At 44.0% G+C, this 23,512-nt stretch overlaps 1 protein-coding gene across 1 annotated transcript; it reads right to left on the bottom strand.

Annotated features, from left to right (window-relative positions):
• Positions 1-864: 864 nt before the first annotated feature.
• Positions 865-16,443, bottom strand: LOC127651402 (transmembrane protein 236). The gene is made up of 4 exons (XM_052137203.1): positions 16,169-16,443; positions 15,248-15,320; positions 11,846-11,969; positions 865-1,908 (listed from the first exon to the last, which is right to left on the bottom strand). Exons 1-4 carry the CDS (start codon positions 16,441-16,443, stop codon positions 1,382-1,384), a joined length of 999 nt encoding a protein of 332 aa, XP_051993163.1. The 3' UTR covers positions 865-1,381.
• Positions 16,444-23,512: the final 7,069 nt, after the last annotated feature.

Below are 23,512 nucleotides of genomic sequence, written 5' to 3'. Positions count from 1 at the left end.
ACCTTTGGATGAATCTTCAGTTTTTTTGGCAATTTCAAACATTCTATTGACTGACGAGTTTCTAGAGAAAGTTGTTTACCATTTTTGACCTAAGACATGCCAGTCTATTGCACACTGTGGCAACTCAAAAACAAACACAAACACAATGTTAAGCTTCATTTAATGAACCAAATATCTTTCAGTTGTGTTTGATATAATGGCAAGTGATTTTCTAGCACCAAATGATCAATTTATCACAATTACTCGAGGATAAGGTGTCGGAGTGATGCTGCTGTCTAGATTTGATCAAAAATGACTTTTTTCAAATATTGATGGTGTATTACATCAGTAATGTCCTGACTATAGTTTGTGATCAGTTGAATGCCATTTTGGTGAATTAAAGTACCAATTTCCTTCCAAAACAGCAAAATTTGTACATTATTCCAAACTTTTGGCAACCAGCGTGTGTGTATATATATATATATATATATATATATATATATATATATATATTTATTTTTTGCAATATAGGGTCAAAATATTGAAGAAAAAAGAAAAGAATAGGAAACATTCAGTTGTCTCTCAACTGTGAAGAAAATGCTGATTTGGTGAGATAGAGACAATGGCAATTCTTGAGAAGGTAAAGCTCAGCATGGAGGAAATGAGAGGTTCACGCTTCAGAGGTTTGGAATAGAGTCATAGGAAAATCCTGCTTCCTGCCCAGTGTAAGAGAGTACTGAGTGCAGACCAATGCCTGAAATGGCACAAACCCAAAGAAAGAAGGAAATAAGTGGCATGTGAGAATGGCAAGTATGTATAAATGTATCCCACGACCAACAGCAAATATTGTGGACAGATTTCCAAGAAATCACCAGAAATTCCAGTTTTTATTTTTTTAAATAAGATCACACTTCTGGGATATAAAATATGTGTTGAATATAAATTAGTACATTCAATACATTCAAATAACAAGGAATTCAGTAACAGTCCCTTTATCAAGTCTTTAAAAGTGCAATAGTTAAGGTCTTAATTCTTTTCAGGTCCACTGAAATAGCTCTGCAACTACCCTGATGTCCCTTTAGTTTTTGCCCACATCATTCTAAGATTTCTTAATCCTTAGAAATCACATTTTTGAGGAGCCCGGCTTCCTTTCTGTATACTATTTTGTAATCCTTTGCTGAAAAACCACGTTGGTTTAGGCTGGTTTATAGTGTTTAGTGCTAGTTTGGTGCTGATGCAGATGGTGGACCATTATAGCCATGCATTTCACCAACAAAAAATGGGGTGGAGAAAAGGAAGTCTTGCTGGTTATGCTAGTTATGAGTATCTAGTGGGAACACCAGTAAACCCATGTTGGGACCTTTTCAATCCCATCATTATTGTTTTGTGCCACTGTAATCCATCAGAACAGCCTCTCGGTGTTGAAGAACCTCAGTTTTGTCATGAAGTTGAAGTAGATGTAGGATAAGCAGACCAGTAGATTCTTCATCACGTAGAGTAGTGGTGTTACAAAACCAAAGATGGCAATCAACGATATCCTCAAGATCAGGAAGGGCAGGTCTTGAAGGGCCACACCCAGAGATGAGAGGAGGGGACTGTGCGGAGTTAGAACCAATCGCGTTGTGGAGAGGAAGCAAAATAGGTAAATCGGTAACGCCCATCCCGAAAAATACACAGGCATGTGTCCCGCTACTCGAACCATCTCTACCGTGTCAAACCAGAATAAGAAACTGTCCACAAAGACCTCAGCACGGGCATCGGCAGGCAGTCCTCGCACAATCCAGTTTGCCGACCCTACGCCATGCTCTGCGCCCGCACTGGCATTAGTTGCTGTAGGAGGTGGGCCAGTCGTAGGAGTGACAGTCTGAGTGACTCTTCCAATATGTGTAATCATGGTGGGGATATCTGCATCCCGTGCCAGTTCGTTAGCTGCACAAACACAGAAAATACAGTTTAACAATGACATCCTGGTATATGTATAATGCAAAAATCCTAGTTTCAAGGGAAAATTTGTTATATGCAACTTTCTATAAATATTTTAGTTATCAGAGTAATAACAGTCACACTGAAGTTGTAATGGTTATTTGACCATTGCATTATTAGTATCAGGTTATGAGGGTTTTCTGAAATTAAGAGGAAACAGTGGAAGCTCTACCTACACACTGTGGGTGTAGACACTATATGCATTCTAATATAATAAAGAACATTAACAAAGCTTTCTAAATAGCTCCAAGCCATTTTTTTAAATGTCCCTATATAATGACCATAATGCAAGAATTTCCCCTTTAGATGAGGATCCACAATATAGTCAGTTAAATAAAGAGTTTGTTATTTTATGTCAAATAAATGCAAAAGTGATGGTGTTTTATGAAAAGTCAAGATTCTGAGCTTTCAAATAATAGGGTACAACCAGGGACGGATTATGACTTGCAAAGGCCCTAGGGACATTTATCTCCAAGGGACCCCCTACAATTGTTGTTTTCAGGGTTTCGATGGGGGGTTTCATTGTTCATGCCCAAAAGGGTTCATCACCAAACTAGATTGTACATCCATAAAGCCCAGGCCCCCCCCCACCCACCTACCAGCCAGTCAAGGGCCCCCTGGTAGTCAAGGGCCCCTGGGCACTGGCCCCATTGGCCCGGTCAGTAATCCATCCCTGGGAACAACGGGGCTAAATGCTCCGTGGCGTAAAAGGCTCCACTGATTTTATTTTCTCCCAAAACACTAAATAGCACAAAGACTACCCCAGGACTTTCCTAAACACCGGTTTGTCACTATGCACTAGAAAATTATCCTGTTCCTTGAGATCTTTGCATGTGGCGTCTAAAGGTTGATTTTGCATTTTTAAAACGTTCCAAATTTATATAGCTATAGCAAAAAAGCGTCTTGGTGTTTGTCGTTTTTTAAAATTGTCCCCAAGTGTGGGGTAAATGTGTCTCTCTAACCACCTTTTTTAAAAAACTGAATTATAATTGAAACAACCTTCCATTATTATTTATTTTCTCACAAATGATGTTGCTCCATCAATTGTCAATTTACTGAACATCAATTCCATTTATTAATACGGACTCTACGGAGGTCTCCAGTGTTTTGGTGACATTTTGCTGTCACTGCTTTTGCATTTTGTGCTTAGTACATGCAAGGTCACCATCTCTTTGAGGTCAGCGTTGAGTTGAGGGATTTCTAATCCACACAGGATGAATTGAACAACACAGTCCTTGACTCCTTTCAGTCACCAAAATTATTTGAAGCTTACACATTTGTTCCTCATCTTGTTTGACACCAGTGAATTATTCTAAATACACATGCAAAGTCAAACATCTTGATGAGAAATCAAAAGCTATAAATGTATAGCAGCAAAACATGTGAAACATTACTTTTAAAAATTAGACAATTATTAATACTTATTGAAGGACACAGTTGAAAAATTACGTTTTAGAAAGCCCACATTAAAAATATTATACATTTTGTAATTCTTGTGGTTAAAGGAATATCCCAGGTTCAATACAAGTAGACAGCTGTCACGGTCCTGTCACTTTGTCGGGTTGAGTTTTCGTCTGACGGGACCGTGACATCATCACCCCACGTTCTGTCTTGTGTTTCGTGTCCTGCCTTTGTGTTGAGCGCACGAGTCTGGCTGTGAGTTACCGCCGTGCGCTCTTCGGTAGTGTCACGGTCCTGCCACTCTTTCAGGTTGGGGTTTTGTCTGACAGGACCGTGACATCATCATCATCCCATGTCTTGTGTTTTGTATAAGTTCTTTGTGTTCTTTCGGTCGGGCTTGTTTCATGTCTGGAGCATGGTGTCTGGATCGTTGAAGCACTTTTGGCAGCAATTACAGCCTTGAGTCTTTTTGGGGATGATGCGACAAGCTTTGCACACCTGGATTTGGGGATTTTCTACCATTCTTCTGTGCAGATCCTCTTCAGCTCTGTCAGGTTGGATGGGGGACCGTCGGTGGACAGACATTTTCAGGACTCTCCAGAGATGTTCGATTGGGTTCAAGTGCGAGCTCTGGCTGGGCCACTCGAGGACATTCACAGAGTTGTCCCATAGCCAATCTTGTGTTGTCTTGTCTGTGTGCTTAGGGTCATTGTTCTGTTGGAAAGTGAACATTCGGCCCAGTCTGAGGTCCTGAGAGCTCTGGGACAGGCTTTGATTAAGGATATCGCTGTATTTTGCTGTGTTTAGCGTTCCTTCAACCCTGACCAGTCCCCAAGTCCCTGCAGCTGAAAATCACCCCCACAGCATGATGCTGCCACTACCACGATTCACTGTTGGGATGGTATAGTGCAGGTGATGATTGGTGCCTGGTCTCCTCCAGACATGACGCTTGGAACTGAGGCCAAACAGTTAAATCTTCATTTCATCAGATCAGAGAATTTTGTTTTGCAATCTTGCACTGAAAAACAGGTTGCTGCAGATTTGAATCATAGCGTGGAACTTTTAACTTTAAAGGCACTTTAACTTTAAAATACACCGGGTACTCATATTGTGAAATGTTTGCACTCCAGCTGCTCATTTAAACAGATAAGGGAAATTAAATGTGCATTCCTACAATAATCTACAACGTACAACAATATATATAATTAAAAGTAAACAGTGTCATGTTTCAACAATACTATTTCATCATTTACATTTACATTTATGCATTTGGCAGATGCTTTTATCCAAAGCGACTTACAGAGCACTTATTACAGGGACAATCCCCCCGGAGCAACCTGGAGTTAAGTGCCTTACTCAAGGGCACAATGGTGGTGGCTGTGGGGATCAAACCAGCAACCTTCTGATTACCAGTTATGTGCTTTAGCCCACTACACCACCACTCCATCATCATCAACATTTGATCATTAGTAATCGCTTGTCATACATTTCCGAAATGTCCTAATGATTACGAATTGCTCTGCAACATCTGAAAAACTCACAAGCCCCATCGTGCTTGGATAGAACAATCCAGTTCTACTCAGCAGTCACTGAGTCTGTCCTCTGCACTTCAATAACTGTCTGGTTTGGTGCAGCCATGAAATCTGATATCAGAAGACTACAAAGGACAGTTCGGTCTGCTGAGAGGATTATTGGTTGCTTCCTGCCCTCCCTTCAAGACCTGTACACTTCCAGAGTGAGGAAAAGGTCTGGAAAAATCACTCTGGACCCCACTCACCCAGCCCACTACCTTTATGAACTGTTTCCTTCTGGCCGACGCTTCAGAGCACTGAACACCAGAACCGTCAGTCACAAGAACAGTTTTTTCCCTCAGGCTATCAACCACATAATAGTTAAAACTGCCCCATTGAGCAGTAATTATGTGCAATACACAGTTTAGTCTTTTTATATTCATCTAATACATACAACCTCTTCTGCATTACATTCGCTTGCACTGTATATAACAAATTTGTATTTAGATTTGCACCACGTATCTGTATGTGTGTACATATGAATGAGTGTGTCTGTGTGTATATACGTGTATATATGTATGTATGTATGGGTACGTGTATATATATATATATATATATATATATACACACCAAGAAAAATTCCTTATATGTGTTAGCATACTTTTTATGACTTAAAATTTTGGAAAACTGAATTTAAGACATTTTAAAACTTTTTAAGGATCTGCGGAAACCCTGCCATAGAATCTTGTTTCTTGCAGTCTGAGAGTCCTTTAGGTGCTTTTATGCAAATTACAAGTGGGCTTTCGTGTGTCTTGCACTGAGGAGAGGATTCTGTCTCGCCACTCTGCCATAAAGTCCAGATCGGTGGAGTGTTGCAGTGATGGTCGTCCTTCTGCAAGTCTCTCTCATCTACACACATGATCTCTGGAGCTCAACCAGTGTGACCATCAGGTTCTTGGTCACCTCTCTTACAAAGGCCCTTCTCACCGATTGCTCAGTTTGATCAGTCGGCCAGCTCTAGGAAGAGTTCTGGTTGTTCCAACCTTCTTCAATTTAAGAATTATGGAGGCCAATGTACTCTTGGGAACCTTCAGTGTAGCCTTCCCCAGATCTGTGCCTCAACACAATCCTGTCTCTGAGCTCTGCAGGCAGTTCCTTTGACCTCATGGATTGGTTTTTGCTCTGATATGCATTTTCAGCTGCGAGACCTTAAATAGACAGGTGTGTGCCTTTCCAAATCACGTCCAATCAATTGAATTTGCCACAGGTGACTCCAATAAAAGCGTAGAAACATCTCAAAGATGATCCAGAGAAATGGGATGCACCTGAGATAAAGTTCAAGTGCCATAGCAAAATGTCTGAATACTTATGTCAATGCAATATTTCAGTTTTTACATTTTAATACATTTACAAGGTTATCAAAACTCTGGTTTTTGCTTTTTCATTATGGGGTATGGAGTGAAGATTGTTGAGAAAATAATAATAATTTAAAGCATTTTAGCATAAGGCTGCAACATAACAAAATGTGTAAAAAATGAAGGGGAATACTTTATGAATATTTTATGAATACACTGTATATAGTGATTTTGTGCCTGATTTGTTTGTTTTTGTGGCTTAGTGCGATGAATGTGTCACTGCTAAGTTTTTTCTCCCTTAATGACAACAATAAAACAAAAATTATCATTATTACATTGTGTTTTAAACCATATATAATGTATCAGAAACCAAATTTTAATCAGAATTGGTGCTTGCAGAGTGTTTGTGTAACCCGGACACACACACACACAAGATGAGACAGTCACAATGTAAGTCAAAAAACTGCTTTTATTGTTAACAATAAAAGCAGCCAAAAGTACAAACGGGCAAATCCAGTGAAGCGTTGTCGAGGGAAGCGTAGGGTCAAAAGCCGGGGAATCAAAGAGAATAAAGGGGGCAAATCCGGGAGAGTAGTCGAGGGGAGTGAGGGTCAAAGCCGGGGTAAACAGGATCGAGAGGCGGGTAAACTAACAAAGGGAGTAGACAGGGGTACTAGGGGAACGAGGAGCTGGCAAGCTAAGGGGGTAATCAAGAGGAGTTCAAGAGGTGATCAAAACTAGACGAGACTAGCGGGGGCAAAGACACGGGAAACTAAATACAATAACCAACAACCGTGAGACGAAAGGGTAGTGATATATATAGGGGCGAGTGCAGGTGTAAACCATGACAGGTGATGAGACGAGTGCAGGTGAAACTAATGTGCAGGAGTGCAGATGACGCGAGTGCAGGTGGTCATAATGTTCTGGGGGATTGGAAACACGTGAGAAACTCGAGGAAGGGAGATTGCCTACGAGCATGTGAGCGAGTAGGAGCAAAGTGGGCGTGAGGGCTCGAGCGAGCAAAAAGAGCGTGCGAGCTCGAGGGGGCGGAACGAGCGTGGGAGCTCGAGGGGGCGGAACGAGCGTGGAAGCTCGAGGGGGCGGCGCGAGGGAGCGGGGTTCGTGACAGTACTCCCACCTCTAAAACGGACAGCTCCTCGGTTGCGAGGAAGTGGTGCTGGACGAACCCAACAAACAAAAAACCCTGAACAGACAACCCACAAAACACACAAACAAAACTGAGGGCAGTCCAAGGGGCACAGAGGGAAATGAGACAGTCCATGGGGTCAATGGGCAGTATCAAGGCTAGGTCTGGGGGAACATAGCGGACAGGCGGGTGGTCGGGAGATCAAGGGGGCAGCCGTAGGGCAGAGACAGGGTCAGGGGGTCTGGAAGGCGACTGGAGGACAGGGACTGGGTCCGGGGGTCTGGAAGGTGACCACCGGACAGGAATAGGGTCCGGAGGCCAGGGAAGAGGCCACAGGACAGGGAGAGGGTCAGGAAGTCCGGGCTGAGCCGTGAAAGGCGGTGCCGTCAGAGGCGGCACTGTAGGCGGCTCTGGAGGTGGGGTTTTGGAAGGCTCTGGAGGTGGAGCCGAAGGAGGCTTTAGGGGGGAAGGCCTGGAAGGCTCAGGAGGTGGAGCCAATGGAGGTGGCGCCGTGGGAGGTCCCCGAGGAAACGACCTGGCAGGCTCTGTAGTCTCGGGGGGTAGAGCCGTAGGCGGCTCAAGAGGTGGAGCCATAGAAAGCTCTGCAGTCTTTGGGAGCAGAGCCGTGAGGGGCTCGGGAGGTGGAGCCGTGGGAGGCTCGGGAGGCGGAGCCGTAGGAGGCTCGGGAGGCGGAGCCATAGGAGGCTTGAGAGGCGGAGCCCTAGGAAGCTCTGGAGTCTCTGGGAGTAGACCCTACGCCATGCTCTGCGCCCGCACTGGCATTAGTTGCTGTAGGAGGTGGGCCAGTCGTAGGAGTGACAGTCTGAGTGACTCTTCCAATATGTGTAAAAAGGTCGTGGAAGACTCGAGAGGCTCTAGAGGTGGGGCCCTGGAAGGCTCGAGAGGCTCGGGAGGAGGAGGAGCCCTGGAAGACTCGAGAGACGAAGCCCTGAGAGGCTTGGAAGGGGGTGGAGCCCTGAAAGACTCGAGAGGAGAAGCCCTGAGAGGCTTGAGGGGAGGAGGAGCCCTGAGAGACTCGAGAGGGGAAGCCCTGAGAGGCTTGAGAGGGGGAGGAGCCCTGAGAGACTCGAGAGGCGAAGCCGTGAGAGGCTTGAGGGGTGGAGCCATGAAAGACTCGAGGGACGGAGCCCTGAGAGGCTCGAGGGGAGGAGGAGCCCTGAGAGACTCGAGAGGCGAAGCCGTGAGAGGCTTAAGGGATGGAGCCATGAAAGACACGAGGGACGGAGCCCTGAGAGGCTCGAGGGGTGGAGCCATGGAAGACTCGAGGGACGGAGCCCTGAGAGGCTCGAGGGGAGGAGGAGCCCTGAAAGACTCGAGAGGGGAAGCTCTGAGAGGCTTGGGAGGGGGAGCCCTGAAAAACTCGAGAGGAGAAGCCCTGAGAGGCTCGAGAGGAGGAGCCCTGGGAGGCTTGGGAGGAGGAGCCTTGGAAGGCTCGAGAAACTTGAAAGGCAGAACCCTGGGGGGCTTGGGAGGTAGAGCTCTGGGAGGCTCGAGAGGAGGAGCCTTAGGAGGCTCGAGAGGAAGAGCCCTGGGAGGCTTGGGAGGAGGAGCCTTGGGAGACTCGAGAGGCGGAGGCCGCGAGGGCTCTGAGGGGCGAGCAGAGGCTGGCAGAGCCGTGGAAGACTCTGAGGGCGGAGCAGAGGCTGGTAGAGCCGTGGAAGACTCTGGGGGCAGAGCAGAACCCGGCAGAGCCGTGGAAGACTCTGGGGGCGGAACAGAACCCGGCAGAGCCGTGGAAGACTCTGGGGGCGGAGCAGAACCCGGCAGAGCCGTGGAAGACTCTGGGGCAGAGCAGAACCCGGCAGAACCGTGGAAGACTCTGGGGGCGGAGCAGAACCCGGCAGAGCCGTGGAAGACTCTGAGGGCGGAGCAGAGGTCGGTAGAGCTGTGGAAGACTCTGAGGGAACCTCTGTGGTCTTGAGCACAAGACGAGACTGGGGAGAAGGGGCCCTCTTCCTTCTCTTGCGCCCTCGGCCAACAGGGGACGTGGCCATGGGGACGGTCGAGGCTACAGGCGCTGGCTCGCTGACCGTGGCGGGCATGGGCGCTGGCTCGTTGGCCGTGGCGGGCATGGGCGCTGGCTCGTTGGCTGTGGCGGGCATGGGCGCTGGCTCGTTGGCCGTGCCAGGCTTCGAGACTGGGGCCGTGACAGGCTTCGGGACAGGGGCCGTGACAGGCCTCGGGACTGGGGCCGTGTCAGGCTTCGGGGATAGGGCCGTGTCAGACTTCGGGACTGGGGCCGTGACAGGCCTCGGGACTGGGGCCGTGACAGGCTTCGGGACTGGGGCCGTGACAGGCTTCGTGACTGGGGCCGTGACAGGCTTCGGGACTGGGGCCGTGACAGGCCTCGGGACTGGGGCCGTGTCAGGCTTCGGGGCTAGGGCCGTGTAAGGCTTCGGGGCTAGGGCCGTGTAAGGCTTCGGGGCTAGGGCCGTGTCAGGCTTCGGGGCTAGGGCCGTGTAAGGCTTCGGGGCTAGGGCCGTGTAAGGCTTCGGGCTAGGGCCGAGACAGGCTTTGGGACTAGGGCCGTGTAAGGCTTCAAGACGGGGGCCGTGGTAGGCTTCAAGACGGGGGCCGTGGTAGGCTTCAAGACGGGGGCGTGGTAGGCTTCAAGACGGGGGCCGTGGTATGGAACGCTGGTTCAGTTTCTGCCTCCCCCACAGTAAACGAGGAACCAGCGTACAGTAGGGCGAGGTCAATAAACTGAGCCAGGTTGAGAGAGCAGCAACCACCAGGCATGAATGATGAGGCTGGCTCATTCAGTCCAAATTGAAAAATGTCTTTTAGAGCCACCTCATCAAAATTCACCTGGTTAGCCAGGGCACAAAAGTCAACCACATAAGCCTCCAAGGGTTGACTCCCCTGACGCAAACCCAAGAGTTGGGCCGCTGGGTCCATAATGTTAAGGGCATGGTTTAAAGTTCTACAACCACTGCCCTGCATAAACAACCCTTGGCAAGCACCCGAAGAGCCATCAAACCTCTCAGGGAGTTGAAGGCTTATGGCGCTCAGAAATGCACTGGAGGCATAAATGGGCTCAGGGGCAGACACAGGTGAAACAGGGTGACATAAATCAGACCAAGAACATACCTGCTGCCCCTGGGCCGCGAGCACTCGGTCCTGCCTCCAAACTGTAGCTCCTCGCGCCGAATGTGACGTGCACCTCCGCTCTAGTGAGCTGCGCGAATCCTCAGCGCGGGGCATTGTGACTGTCTTCGGTAACGGTTGGTTATTCTGTAACCCGCACAAGAAGAGACAGTCACAATGTAAGTCAAAAACTGCGTTTTATTGCAGGCAGGCAAAAGTACAGAAAAAGGGCAAATCCAGTGAAGAGTTGTCGAGGGAAGCGTAGGGTCAAAAGCCGGGGAATCAAAGAGAGTAAAGGGGGCAAATCCGGGAGAGTAGTCGAGGGGAGCGAGGGTCAAAGCCGGGGTAAACAGGATCGAGAGGCGGGTAAACTAACAAAGGGAGTAGACAGGGGTACTAGGGGAACGAGGAGCTGGCAAGCTAAGGGGGTAATCAAGAGGAGTTCAAGAGGTGATCAAAACTAGACGAGACTAGCGGGGGCAAAGACACGGGAAACTAAATACAATAACCAACAACCGTGAGACGAAAGGGTAGTGATATATATAGGGGCGAGTGCAGGTGTAAACCATGACAGGTGATGAGACGAGTGCAGGTGAAACTAATGTGCAGGAGTGCAGATGACGCGAGTGCAGGTGGTCATAATGTTCTGGGGGATTGGAAACACGTGAGAAACTCGAGGAAGGGAGATTGCCTACGAGCATGTGAGCGAGTAGGAGCAAAGTGGGCGAGAGGGCTCGAGCGAGCAAAAAGAGCGTGCGAGCTCGAGGGGGCGGAACGAGCATGGGAGCTCGAGGGGGCGGAACGAGCGTGGAAGCTCGAGGGGGCGGAGCGAGGGAGCGGGGTTCGTGACAGTTTGACACTGGGTTTAAGTATGTCAGTTTTGTGCATTATATAGCAAGAGACTTTCCTGGTCTATTTTTAACCAGAAGTCATTTCCAGTAACTGCCCTACAATATCTCTGATCTGAGTGATTTTGGCAAGTCAACATATCTTTCCAATAACAAACTGAAACTTTAGTGGAGCGCTTCTTGGAAAAGAGAACTTCTCGTTCTGTACTCGAGCCACTATGTTTTTTGGACAATGACTCTAAAGTGTTTGAGTCACCCAATCACACACACATTCACACACCAATCAAGGCAGAGCTGCCATGCAAGGTGCTAACCTGCCATTGGGAGCAATTTGGGGTTCAGTGTCTCCCAAGGACACTTTGGCATGTGGAGTCATGTGGGCTGGGAATCGAACCGTCAACCCTGCGATTAGTGGCCGACCCCCTCTACCACCTGAGCCACAGCCCCTGTGTGCCCCTAGTGCATTTACATTCATTTTGTGTTTTGTAATATTTGTGGAGGTGTTTGTTTTACCTTGACCTGTAAGTCTGCAATGTCGGATTCTTTCCACTATATCGATGCAGATTAGGGAGAAAAGCAATAGTGAAACTGGCAGTTCAGCAAATGTATCCATCCTTAGATCATTTCTAATCTGCAACTAAAGAGAAGGCGGCAGAAAGAGGAAAAGAGGGAAAGTTAGAGATGTTTTAATTTACTATTTTTTTTACAGGTGTTACAATTGTCTTCTGTCTTTGAACAAGCTTTTTGCAAATGCAGAAAATCATAAGGCCAGTTTGACCTTGGAATACCAGTCCGGATAGGGATTTCTGCATTGGGAATGCTGAAGCACGGCTGTTTCCCGACAGCAATATTTTTGTACTCAGGGAAGAGGAAAGCAGATGCAATGTCTTCACTTGGTTAATAATCTGATAAAGCCATATTCTAATATATTTTATATACAATATACTACATAGTATTCGAAAAGGCCATTATATTATATTATATTATATAATATACAACAGTTAGTTCTGGTCCTCGAATCTGATTGGACGAGAGACGTTCCATGAGCAGTGATGGTCTGACACCATCATCACTGGGATGCTTCACTCTATGTGTATCACTCCGCTTGCGTTCGTTCTAAACTAAAGTGTAAGAGCAGTGCAGATCTGTTATGAGCTAATGTTTGTCTTCATTTTTGACATTACATATGTTAGCCAGCAGGTGGTGGGAAAAGATAATTTTTGTGAGTAATATGAGCCAGTTGGTGACGTAAAGTGAATCCGTTAGTCATTGTTTACATACAACAGCGCTCCGTGATCGCTCGTATTAGCACTACAATACTTAAGCTTGGACATTGTTTTAAACGGCTTTAAATGAACAACTTCAGGATTAAGGCTCATCAGCTGAGAGACACAACAGACTGATTAATTACAGAACTCATGGCGCTTACCGCTTATCGATTTTCCACATTGGATACATACTGTTTAAAATGGCGGAGAGCATAGCTGTTTCTATAGTGATCAACTCTTGCTCACCGGCTACCGCGAAATACGCCCGCTTGGACACTATTTTTACACTGAGAAAACTGATCTTCAGAAAGCTGACAGCATCTCTGCTTGGGAGTGGCAACAGGTGATTGCACATGCTCTGTCTCTCTCCATCTCTCTCCATCTCTCTCGCTATCTCTCTCACACACACACACACACACACACACACACACATCATTGTTTATCCAATAACTTGTTAGCTGTGATACTATTCCTGAAGTGAACTTTTTGAATTACTAATGAAGGCTTGAATGCATCATTTGTTTTGAACCAGCAACGGCAGATTCTGATCGGTCGCGTTAGAAAGTAGTTCCCTGCACAAATGCGTTTTGCACCCGGTCCCATATTAGTCTAATCAAGCCTCCGAGGTATAAAGGGATCAATGGAAAGGAGGAGGCGAGAACCGGCTTTTCAATATAAATAATAGTTTTAATGATAAACTTAAAAGACAACATAAACACACACATGACGGACATGTCCGTTAACGATCTCTCTCTCCCGCACGACACCCTGCAGTCGACCTTTATTCCTCGGAGGCTTGATTAGCCTAATAAGGGACCGTGTGTGTAGGATCACGACCTGGCCCCGCCCTCCACCCTGCCACAGCGTTTTTATGACCGTACTCAGTTTTTCCAAATTTTTTTAAATGTACTTGTTCATTGAACTGTTGTGTATAAGCAATATCACACTCGCAATCGTACTATATGGCCCTATATCAGCACTGCTGTAATTACCAACAGCACTCTTGCTTGTGTGATATTGCTTAAATATTATATTATATGCAAACATAATATTTATGAGTGCTTTGCCAAAATCCAACAGTATCATAATGACTTTATGCAAAGGTATTATGTGCAAGATTTCAACTATAAATAGAGGATTTAATAGGAATATTCCAGGTTCAATGCAAGTTAAGTTAAATTGACAGCATGTGTGACATAATACAGATTTTGACTCGTCCCTCCATTTCTTAAAAAAATAAAAAATAATCAATGGAAGAGAATGGGGGCCAATCCGTAAACGTTAAAATACTCACTGTTTCAAAATAATAGCCACAAGACTTAAACTCTATGCGCATCTTCAATATTTTAGTGTGAGAAAATAATTTAACAACCTTATCTTTGTAAAGCTACATCCAATTTGACAACTTCTTGCCAGGAGAATGTAACATCGTTAAACCCGGAATATTCCTTTAAGATACAATATCTGACATTTGCAGGTATGGTCACAGAGTTAGGAAACATCTTAAATAGATAAAGCTATAGACACACACACTTTCTCTCACACACACACACACTCAGAGAGAGAGAGAGAGAGAGAGAGAGAGAGAGAGAGAGAGAGAGAGAGAGAGAGAGAGAGAGAGAGAGACATTAAACTGAGTCAGGAAGTGAAAGAAAGGCTGACTCAAACACCCTGAATTGTTGCTTTAACCATAACAGGAAGAGCAACTGCTTATCAGTGTGGAGCATCATCACAATCAATGACAGCTCAGCTCTTTCTGCTGTCTCCATCCAGCAGATCACTAGAACCTCTTCTGTAGCAGGTATACACACTCCTAGAGGAATCATTATTGCTCAGAGCCATTGCTCATGAGACTTACCGGAGCTCTTAACCACAGTATGCTTCATTTAAGAAGCAACTTTGTCTCCGAATTTTCATGTAAAATTTTGGAGACATAAAAATGTAATCACACCAGACAATTGTTGCCATATGGTAAGCCTACAGAGATGTAAAACACAACACACTCTCACAGCAGAATTGTAAGGATTCGTACGACTTTTCGAAATTTGGCTATTTGTATGACATCATACAACTGCATTCGTACAACCCTCACTACAGACAATAATGTCGCTGGACATCGTTTCCATGTAATACACAACCATTACTTGCTTCTGTCAGACACAACAGCTTCCTGTCATGTTTACACACTCTACTGATCGGTTAGGTTTAGACAAGGAGTTTGGGTAAGGGCATAATATTAAAAAGCATGTCCTTGACACCTGGCACGCAGAACTCCGCTTACTTCCACATTACACATACGGGCATCTGCATATGATGAAATTGGACACATTTATTCAAACGAAATCTTACGAAATAGCCAACTCGTAACTCGTAGAATATGTATGAATTTTCGTGAGATCGGTTTGTAAAATGAATGTGAATATAGATCATTTGGTCTTGGAGGAAAATGAGTTTATATTGAGATCTCTGACCTTTGATTGCAGACTTTAGTATCTGGGCACAGCATTTGTAAGCCAATTGGTGTGTAAAACTAATACTAGTAAAATGCAATCTGAAGACGCTACATGTACCGGATGTACAGAATCTCGGGATATTAGACTGCAACATTTCATTCAGTTTTCAATGAAAACTTCACACATGGATTTACCTCAGAGCTGGCTATGAGAAAGGCAAAACAGGGCAGCGTTGAGAGGAGCATATAAGCCAAAGCAACAGGCCTCCTGAGGGAAGAAAGATGAAAACAGTTATACCATCATATTGCGATTAAAGTTTAGGACCGCACACTATTCCATTTCGAAACTCATTTCTGTTTCCTCTTATCTAACATCATCGTTTTCCAAAGTAGCCTATCATATTCGGTAATGGACAGTGCTTTCGAAACACATTTACGGTGGAGAAAAATGGCATTCTAGTGTGGATGAGAGATGTAAACGTAGTTAAATCAATGCATTTTCAAATGAAAATCGATTAGTGTTGACATGCCCTAAAATGGCCTAGCAAAATTAAATGAATAATTTATTATTTTTCTTGAGGACTCCTCAAATCTCTTTAAAATGTTTATTAAAAACAACTATATTTTTTGAATGGCAGTAGGAGTAGCCAGGCATCAAAAAGCCCCTGAATATCAAATTCAAGGGGTAAATACTACCCCTTTATGGAAAAGTCCATTTCTAAAACTGCAAGACACATTATACCACCGCTACTACTATTCATACTAGTCGGGTAGAATACTATACCTGACACCTAAACAACAATACCATACACAATGTACACTGTACTAGTATGTACAAGACACCATACTAAACAACAATACTCTACATGCCAAGTGTGACAGCTTTTTTATAAATAGCCACCCAAGTAATTCTTTCTTTATTTACAGGTCAGAAATGTAAGAATATACAGAGCTATTCAGAACTCATGCCATAAATAAACCACATTCATGGTGAACCAACACCACAACTTGATGCTGCCAGGCATCAGTCCATAACATCCACCATCACGCCCACAATCTCAAAGCCACACACTTTGGAGTCAAAAAGCACATTCTTCCAATCTCTCTTTATCTCACCACTTCTTCCCGTCGACCAGTGCCTTCTTCTTCATAAACACCATGTACTTCATAGGTAGCCAAATCAGCATCGTCATTGATGTCACATAGGCCACGGATGAAGCCACAATCAGCCAATAAGCTGTTGTAGTGTTCCCACCTATGGGCTGCAATTGGCTCCTCACTTGAGCTACAATGAGGGCAAAACGTTGCATTATTATAAAAAGTGGAACGCAGAAGCTGGCGAACTGCAGCACCTCACAGATAGCAAACTTAATCTTGCTCCCTGAGCCCATGCTGAGAAAGGGATGCCAAACAAAGGATTAAAAAGAATAAAGGAGAAGGTGTCATTGGCTTCTAGAGCCCTTTAAGGGGGGTGGGGGAGGGGGTATTGTGCCAAAGCACTGGCATATTCCAACCACAGAAATGGAGCAACATGTCAGAGTAATGCTTACTCTGCACTCACCATTGTGTGACCGAATCAGGCCAGGCCTGAAAACACATGCAACAAACACACACACACCAGGCATACACACACGCACACACACACTACCAGAGCGCATTTGTGAACAAACAACATTGGTATCATGTGGACTTACTGTATATTAAACAGATGTATGCCAAGTGACATGCAAAGGTCCCAAAAAGTATTTCAACACTTAAGCCACAGTTAAAAATATGTGAATGTCTGCATTAGATGATAAACCATCAAACCAAGTGGTATTTATTTTAGGGTCAAAATTGTAGAATTTTTCATATTTTTACTTTGAAAAAAGTCTAGGTTCCCCTCGTAACCATGGTTCACTGAAAGGAGGGAACGAGACACTGCATCAAAAGCTGCCTCTATGGGAGCACCCCCCAGCCAATTGGTATTGCTGATGCTATCGTGGGCATATAAGCCGATGCCCAGAGCCACACCACAGGATTTTTCGACTGAAGGGAATGAGAGCATACCATTAGTCCCATAACAGTGAAAATTCAGCATCTGTGGCACAGCTACACAGCATTGCATTCACTCCTTTAAGTGAAACAATGTTACATGAGCAACTTAGAAGTTCAACGCTGTGTTAGAAGTTGACATTATGGGAGCCGTATACCATAAATCCATAGCACTGATGTGAAATGCCCACTGGCTAACAGTGTAGTAAATGGCATTGCTGTAACCATCCCATAATATAGACAAATAGGAAGAAAAGTGGGGACAATATATACATGGCTCGATGCCAAGACAGAGACACTAGCTATGCTGGGTAGTGGAGCAATGTCTTATCACATCTTCCCAGTTAGCGGGAAGGAGGGGAGCAGAGAGATCGTCCAGCCTAGGACTTTTGTACAATAACATTGGCCAACAGGGTAATGAGACATTGAACACATTCTCTCAATTACAGCAGTGGGAATGGAGTGACCATTGATTTTGATCTAACACCAAAACTAACCAATTGGTCAATGATCAACCTTCTTCCTCTATAAAGATATGGGAAGAGAGGGGAGATACATGCAGGCTATAAAACCTGGCAAGGTGTTGGGGGAAGCCCAACCCCTGTGGGCTGACATAAGTCTTCTAGTGACACACCCTTGGTCCATGCCCAGGAGGATGCCATACTTCTGGTAGAATGAGCTTTTATGCCCATGGGACATTGTATTCCTTATGAATCATGCTTAAGAATAATAGCTTCCATGAACCAGTGATAAATTATTTTCTTGAAGATGGCCAATCAGATAACAGATAAATCTTGAGCATCAGATTCAAGGATCTCAAGTCCAGTACGGGTCTTTTTGGCAATCAGAAAATAACAACTGTAAAGCCTTTCTGTTCTTTGCCTGTGGGTACGCTCTCTATCGTAACTCTAGTGAGGAGAATCTATACCTCTGAGCGTACAATTGGCACATCGTGTTCCGGCACGGTGGAGGAGAGAACGCCGTTGAAGTGTGTCGGCCACTTTTTGAACTGAAGCACATACTCTGTACTGTCTGGATTGTGTTCAGTAGCACAGCGGTTGGTCTGTGACCAGTGGGGTCTATGGGCCGCCTACCGCGGGTCGGACATTCAGAATAACCAGGTTGGTAAGAGCTGATAAGTTGCCCATTTTGTGAAGTTGTTTGTGCCTTGAGCAACTGGAGCGAAGTTTGCAAACTTTATTTGGTTGTGACACACATTGGGCACGGAGACAACAAGAACAGGCATTTGGTCTCCTATACCGCCATAGAACTGCAGGGGAGAGCGAGAGAAAGGCTGCACATACATGGCAAAGTGGTCTGGGTCTTCTTCTGCTACGGAGAAGTCTAGTCTGTGTGTGAACGACCCTGCTTTGCCAGTGCCAAACCCTCATGAATGCTTGGCCTGCCCAGAAGGAACTTCTGACAAGGTCCAGGAAGCACCACTTTTTGACTGGGTGCAGGCCGCTGGGCTTGATTTCTTACTAGTGGCTGTGTTTCCACTCTTTGGGAAAAAAAGCATTAGAGACAGTAACACTCTGTTTGGCTGGAAATTCTCCCAAACTAGAGCGTGAGCGAACCATCTGGGTTACAGAACTACCCTGTCTTGGCAGGATGTGTCTTTAAACCAGAAATATCTTCCTAGCTCTCTGTGACAGCATCAGTAGCATCACCAAAGAGGCCCTGCTAACATAGGGGCATCAGCTGGATAGCTTTGTCTATGTCGCTCAGATCTGACAAGATTAGCCAGATGGATGTGAAGGCCGCTGCATCTGAGACATACGTTCTCGACCAGTACGGCACACTCAATGTCTTGACAAGCTGAGCTTCATGCATTCACAATTATAATCCAAGAACGCTGCTTTAGAATGAACTCGGCTCAAGCCTAAAAGACAGAGCTTGTGCCCATCTGTCACGGGAATGTACTGTATCACTCACAAGCTAAAAAAACACCTGTGTAACATTGGCCATCTTTAAAAAGATGTTTCAGCAAGTGTACTCTTTTTATTTGCTTCAAATTTGCTCTTTTATGAGTGCAGTATAACACACTGTGAACACGGAAGGGTTTTCAAACCTGTGCTTCTTTTGCTGGAACACAGTAGGTAGAAGAATATAACTAATTCTCGCTCACCGGGTGTACATTGATCAACATTGATGCGTTGGTTTAGTGTTCCAAAGCATGAGAGATGTCTACGCTGCCCTGAAAGAGGAAAATTGGGATGGTGTGGCGCTGGGCTCTGGCTTATATGCCCACGATGACGTCAGCATAGGTGGAGCGCCAAGCGTCACCTGCCAATTAAATAGGCATGATGGTATAGAGTTTCAAAGTCAACACTCCCTGGGGAGGGGTTCTCCGATAGCGTCAGCTTCTGATGTAGCATTTAAGTTACCTCCTTGAAAGGCAACAATTTTCAAGGTAAAAATATTTTGTACAAGTTTAATACATATTTGAGTCAGGCATATCTATCTATCTATCTATCTATCTATCTATCTATCTATCTATCTATCTATCTATCTATCTATCTATCTATCTATCTATCTATCTATCTATCTGTCTGTCTGTCTGTCTGTCTGTCTGTCTGTCTGTCTGTCTGTCTGTCTGTCTGTCTGTCTGTCTGTCTGTCTGTCTATCTATCTATCTGTCTATCTATCTGTCTATCTATCTATCTGTCTATCTATCTATCTATCTGTCACTCTTATCCATCTGTCTGTCTGTCTGTCTGAATCTATCTATCTATCTATCTATCTATCTATCTATCTATCTATCTATCTATCTATCTATCTATCTATCTATCTATCTTACATCTATCTATCTATCTTACATCTATCTATCTATCTATCTTACATCTATCTATCTATCTATCTATCTATCTATCTATCTATCTATCTATCTATCTTACATCTATCTATCTATCTATCTATCTATCTATCTTACATCTATCTATCTATCTATCTTACATCTATCTATCTATCTATCTATCTATCTATCTATCTATCTATCTATCTATCTATCTATCTATCTACTGTATATACTACACCTGTGTTTACTCTGCACAACTCTACACCTGTGCTTACTCTGTCAGCAGTGTTTCTACTTTCTTCGAAGGCTGAGGAAAGCACATCTCCCACCCCCCATCCTCACTACATTCTATAGAGGGACTATTGAGAGCATCCTGAGCAGCTGCATCACTGCCTGGTTTGGGACTTGCACCGTTTCGGACCGCAAAGCCCTGCAGAGGATAGTGAGGACAGCTGAGAAGATCATTGGGGTCTCTCTTCCCTCCATCAAAGACATTTACAAAAAACACTGTATCCGCAAAGCAACCAGCATTGTGGACGACCCCACACACCCTCACACAAACTCTTTACCCTCCTCCCGTCTGGCAAGAGGTACCGAAGCATTCGGGCCCTCACGGCCAGACTGTGTAACAGCTTCTTCCCCAAGCCATCAGACTTCTCAATACTCAGAGACTGGTTTGACACACACGTGTCCTGAGTTGCACTTTAATTACTGTCACTTTATAACTGTCTGCTACCTCAATAACTGCTATGTGCATAGAACATTATCTCATAGTATGTTATGTTTACATTTTTAGAAACTGTCATCTTTTTGCACTACTGAGTACTGGTCGGCGCTGCACTGTGTCTATTGTCCTGTTCATTGTTAGACATTTGTTGTACTGTACCGTACTTTGCACATGTTTGCACGTGCACTTTATATAGGTATATATAGGTAGTTTATATAGGTATTTTATTTCGTTGTGTTGTCTCATGTGGTCCTGTGTTGGTCCTTTGTTGTTTTTATGTAGCACCATGGTCCTGGAGGAACGTTGTCTCCTTTCGCTGTGTACTGTACTAACTGTATATGGTTGAAACGACAATAAAAACCACTTGACTTGACTTGACTTGACTTGACTTGACAAACACATATGTGAACTTGAGCACAACTGACTTCAACCAGTTGCTCAAATGTCATTGAAAAAATGCTGATTTTTATTTTTATTTTTTTAAAGGTCTTTAGTTTGCAGATGTCATGGAAGTTTGATATTTTTCTTAGCACAATGACATGCATACATTTTACATTTCCAAATACTTTTAATAGTCATTTTGTACAGACACATTTAGGAAGGTTTGTGGTTGTTTTGTAGGCTCCGTTTTTGTAGTTGGCTACAAATTAAATGGTTGAATAAATCTTATTTTCGATGTATTAATCTGTGTTGCTTTCAATCCCATGTCTCTCTGGACAGATACGCAAGTAGTGTGGTATATCGCCATCTTGTGGTCACTGTTAGAGACAGTATAGCTAATCATGGTTAGTCAAGTACAAATGTAGTCATCATGAAATCATGCCTAAAGTTCCTTATTTTGGGATCAAATAATATATATATATATATAAATTATTTATTTTTAAAACAGTAAAATGAGAATTTACATTTACAAGCGTGTGAAAGTAACTGTGTTATTTGGAGGAATTATTTTACAATGTTTTTGTATATGTTTGTTTATCTACTTACTTGATTAAGTGTTTGCTTACAGTACATGTATGTAAGTGTAACAGGATCAGGATTGAGTGGGCTGTCCTATATTTGGTGGCGTCTTCAGTTTACTCTGATTTCTCAGGGTTGCAGGGGGGACTAATTTTAGAATCTGCTGTGAAACACTTTTTTAGACACAGCCGTCGGCCGTCCCCTGCACACAGAACTGTATTACGTCTTAAAGCAGTGGGAAAACATTCCCTCAACATTAGGCCTATATATCCCCAATCAGAGCGAAAATGTATCGCCTATACGTGAATGTATTTTTGCTGATCTGATGGTGGAACCAGACTAATCGATTATAGGCATGTGATTGTTCAGAGTTGCCACGAAATACCTTTTCCAGCAACCCATTTCTAAGATTGTTTGTATTTTGAGTTTTTATGCTTTTTGTTATTTTCTAAAATATACACTCATATTATATATGTACACTGGTGGCCAAATGTTTGGAATAATGTGCAGATTTTGTACTTATGGAAAGAAATTGGTACTTTTATTCACCAAAGTTGCATTCAACTGATCACAATGTATAAATATGAAACATTACTATTACATGTTCAGAACCTCTTAAACTATTTCAAAGAGTTCTCATGAAAATTCCTCCACATGCAGCAATGACAGTTTTGCAGATGCTTGTTATTCCAGCCGTCAGTTTGTCCAGATACTCAGGTGACCTTTCACCCCACACTTCCTGTAGCACTTGACCTTTCACACCACACTTCCTGTAGCACTTGCCATAGATGTGACTGTCTTGTCGGGCACTTCTCACGCACCTTACAGACTAACTGATCCCACAAAAGCTCAATGGGGTTCAGATCCGTAACACTCTTTTCTAATTATCTGTTGTCCAATGTCTGTGTTTCTTTGCCCACTCGAACCTTTTCTTTTAGTTTTTCTGTTTCAAAAGTGTTTTTCTTTGCAGTTCTTCCCATAAGTCCTCCTGAGTCTTCTCTTTACTGTTGTACATGAAACTGGTGTTGAGCGGGTAGAATTCAATGAAGCTGTCAGCGGAGGACATGTGAGGCGTCTATTTCTCAAACTACAGACTCTGATGTACTTATCCTCTTGTTCAGTTGCACATCTGGTCTTCCACATCTCTTTCTGTCCTTGTTAGAGACAGTTGTGCTTTGTCTTGAAATCTTTTTGCCATTTTTGACCCAATATTGACCTTAAGACATGCCAGTCTATTGCACACTGTGGCAACTCAAAAACAAACACAAAGACAATGTTCAGCTTCATTTAATGAACCAAATATCTTTCAGCTGTGTTTGATATAATGCGCGAGTGATTTTCTAGCACCAAATGATCAATTTATCATGATTACTCGAGGATAAGGTGTTGCAGTGATGCTGCTGTCTAGATTTGATCAAAAATGACTTTTTTCTGTGATTGTTTTTAGATAGGATCATGTGCGTGTGTCCTCATTGGATAACTGTTTGCTTGTTTGCTGCCCACACCCATTGCCATGAGTACTTACATAGGCCTTCAATACCTGATGAAGTACCATCTGACGAAGAACCGAGAATGTTGTTTCGGTTCAATTTCATGGGGGGCACATTCTCTCCTTGTTTTATGATTTTGTCCCTTTTTGATCGTGCACGTGCCTTAATGTTTGGATGTGCACATACTACTTCTATTCTACACACACTTGCAACATTATAAAATGTATAAAAATTAGATCAAATGACCTAAAAGTCAAGTCTTTAGAATCTGCATGCAATGATCTCATATATATATGCATGCTTAAACTTATTTTAGGTTTATAGATGAAAAAAAATTAAAAGTGGTCTCAGACTTTAAGACTTGGGCATGAAAGTCTCCCTCTTTTTAAATTAGACCTATAATCGATTTTCATAAGCATGCATTTGCACAACAGGCACTGGCCCCTCCAGAG

The sequence above is a fragment of the Xyrauchen texanus genome, chromosome 1, assembly GCF_025860055.1.
Source record: "Xyrauchen texanus isolate HMW12.3.18 chromosome 1, RBS_HiC_50CHRs, whole genome shotgun sequence".
Lineage (NCBI taxonomy): Eukaryota > Metazoa > Chordata > Actinopteri > Cypriniformes > Catostomidae > Xyrauchen > Xyrauchen texanus.
This window is presented reverse-complemented; position numbering and strand designations above follow the sequence as displayed.

Coding starts and splice junctions, on each gene's coding strand:
- LOC127651402 (XM_052137203.1), bottom strand. CDS start 16,443: ATGGGCTCAGGGAGCAAGATTAAGTTTGCTATCTGTGAGGTGCTGCAG. Junction 15,321..16,168: donor CTGGTCGACGGGAAGAAGTG/GTGAGATAAAGA, acceptor TTCTTCCCTCAG/GAGGCCTGTTGCTTTGGCTT. Junction 1,909..11,845: donor TTGCAGACTTACAGGTCAAG/GTAAAACAAACA, acceptor GTGTTTGTGCAG/CTAACGAACTGGCACGGGAT.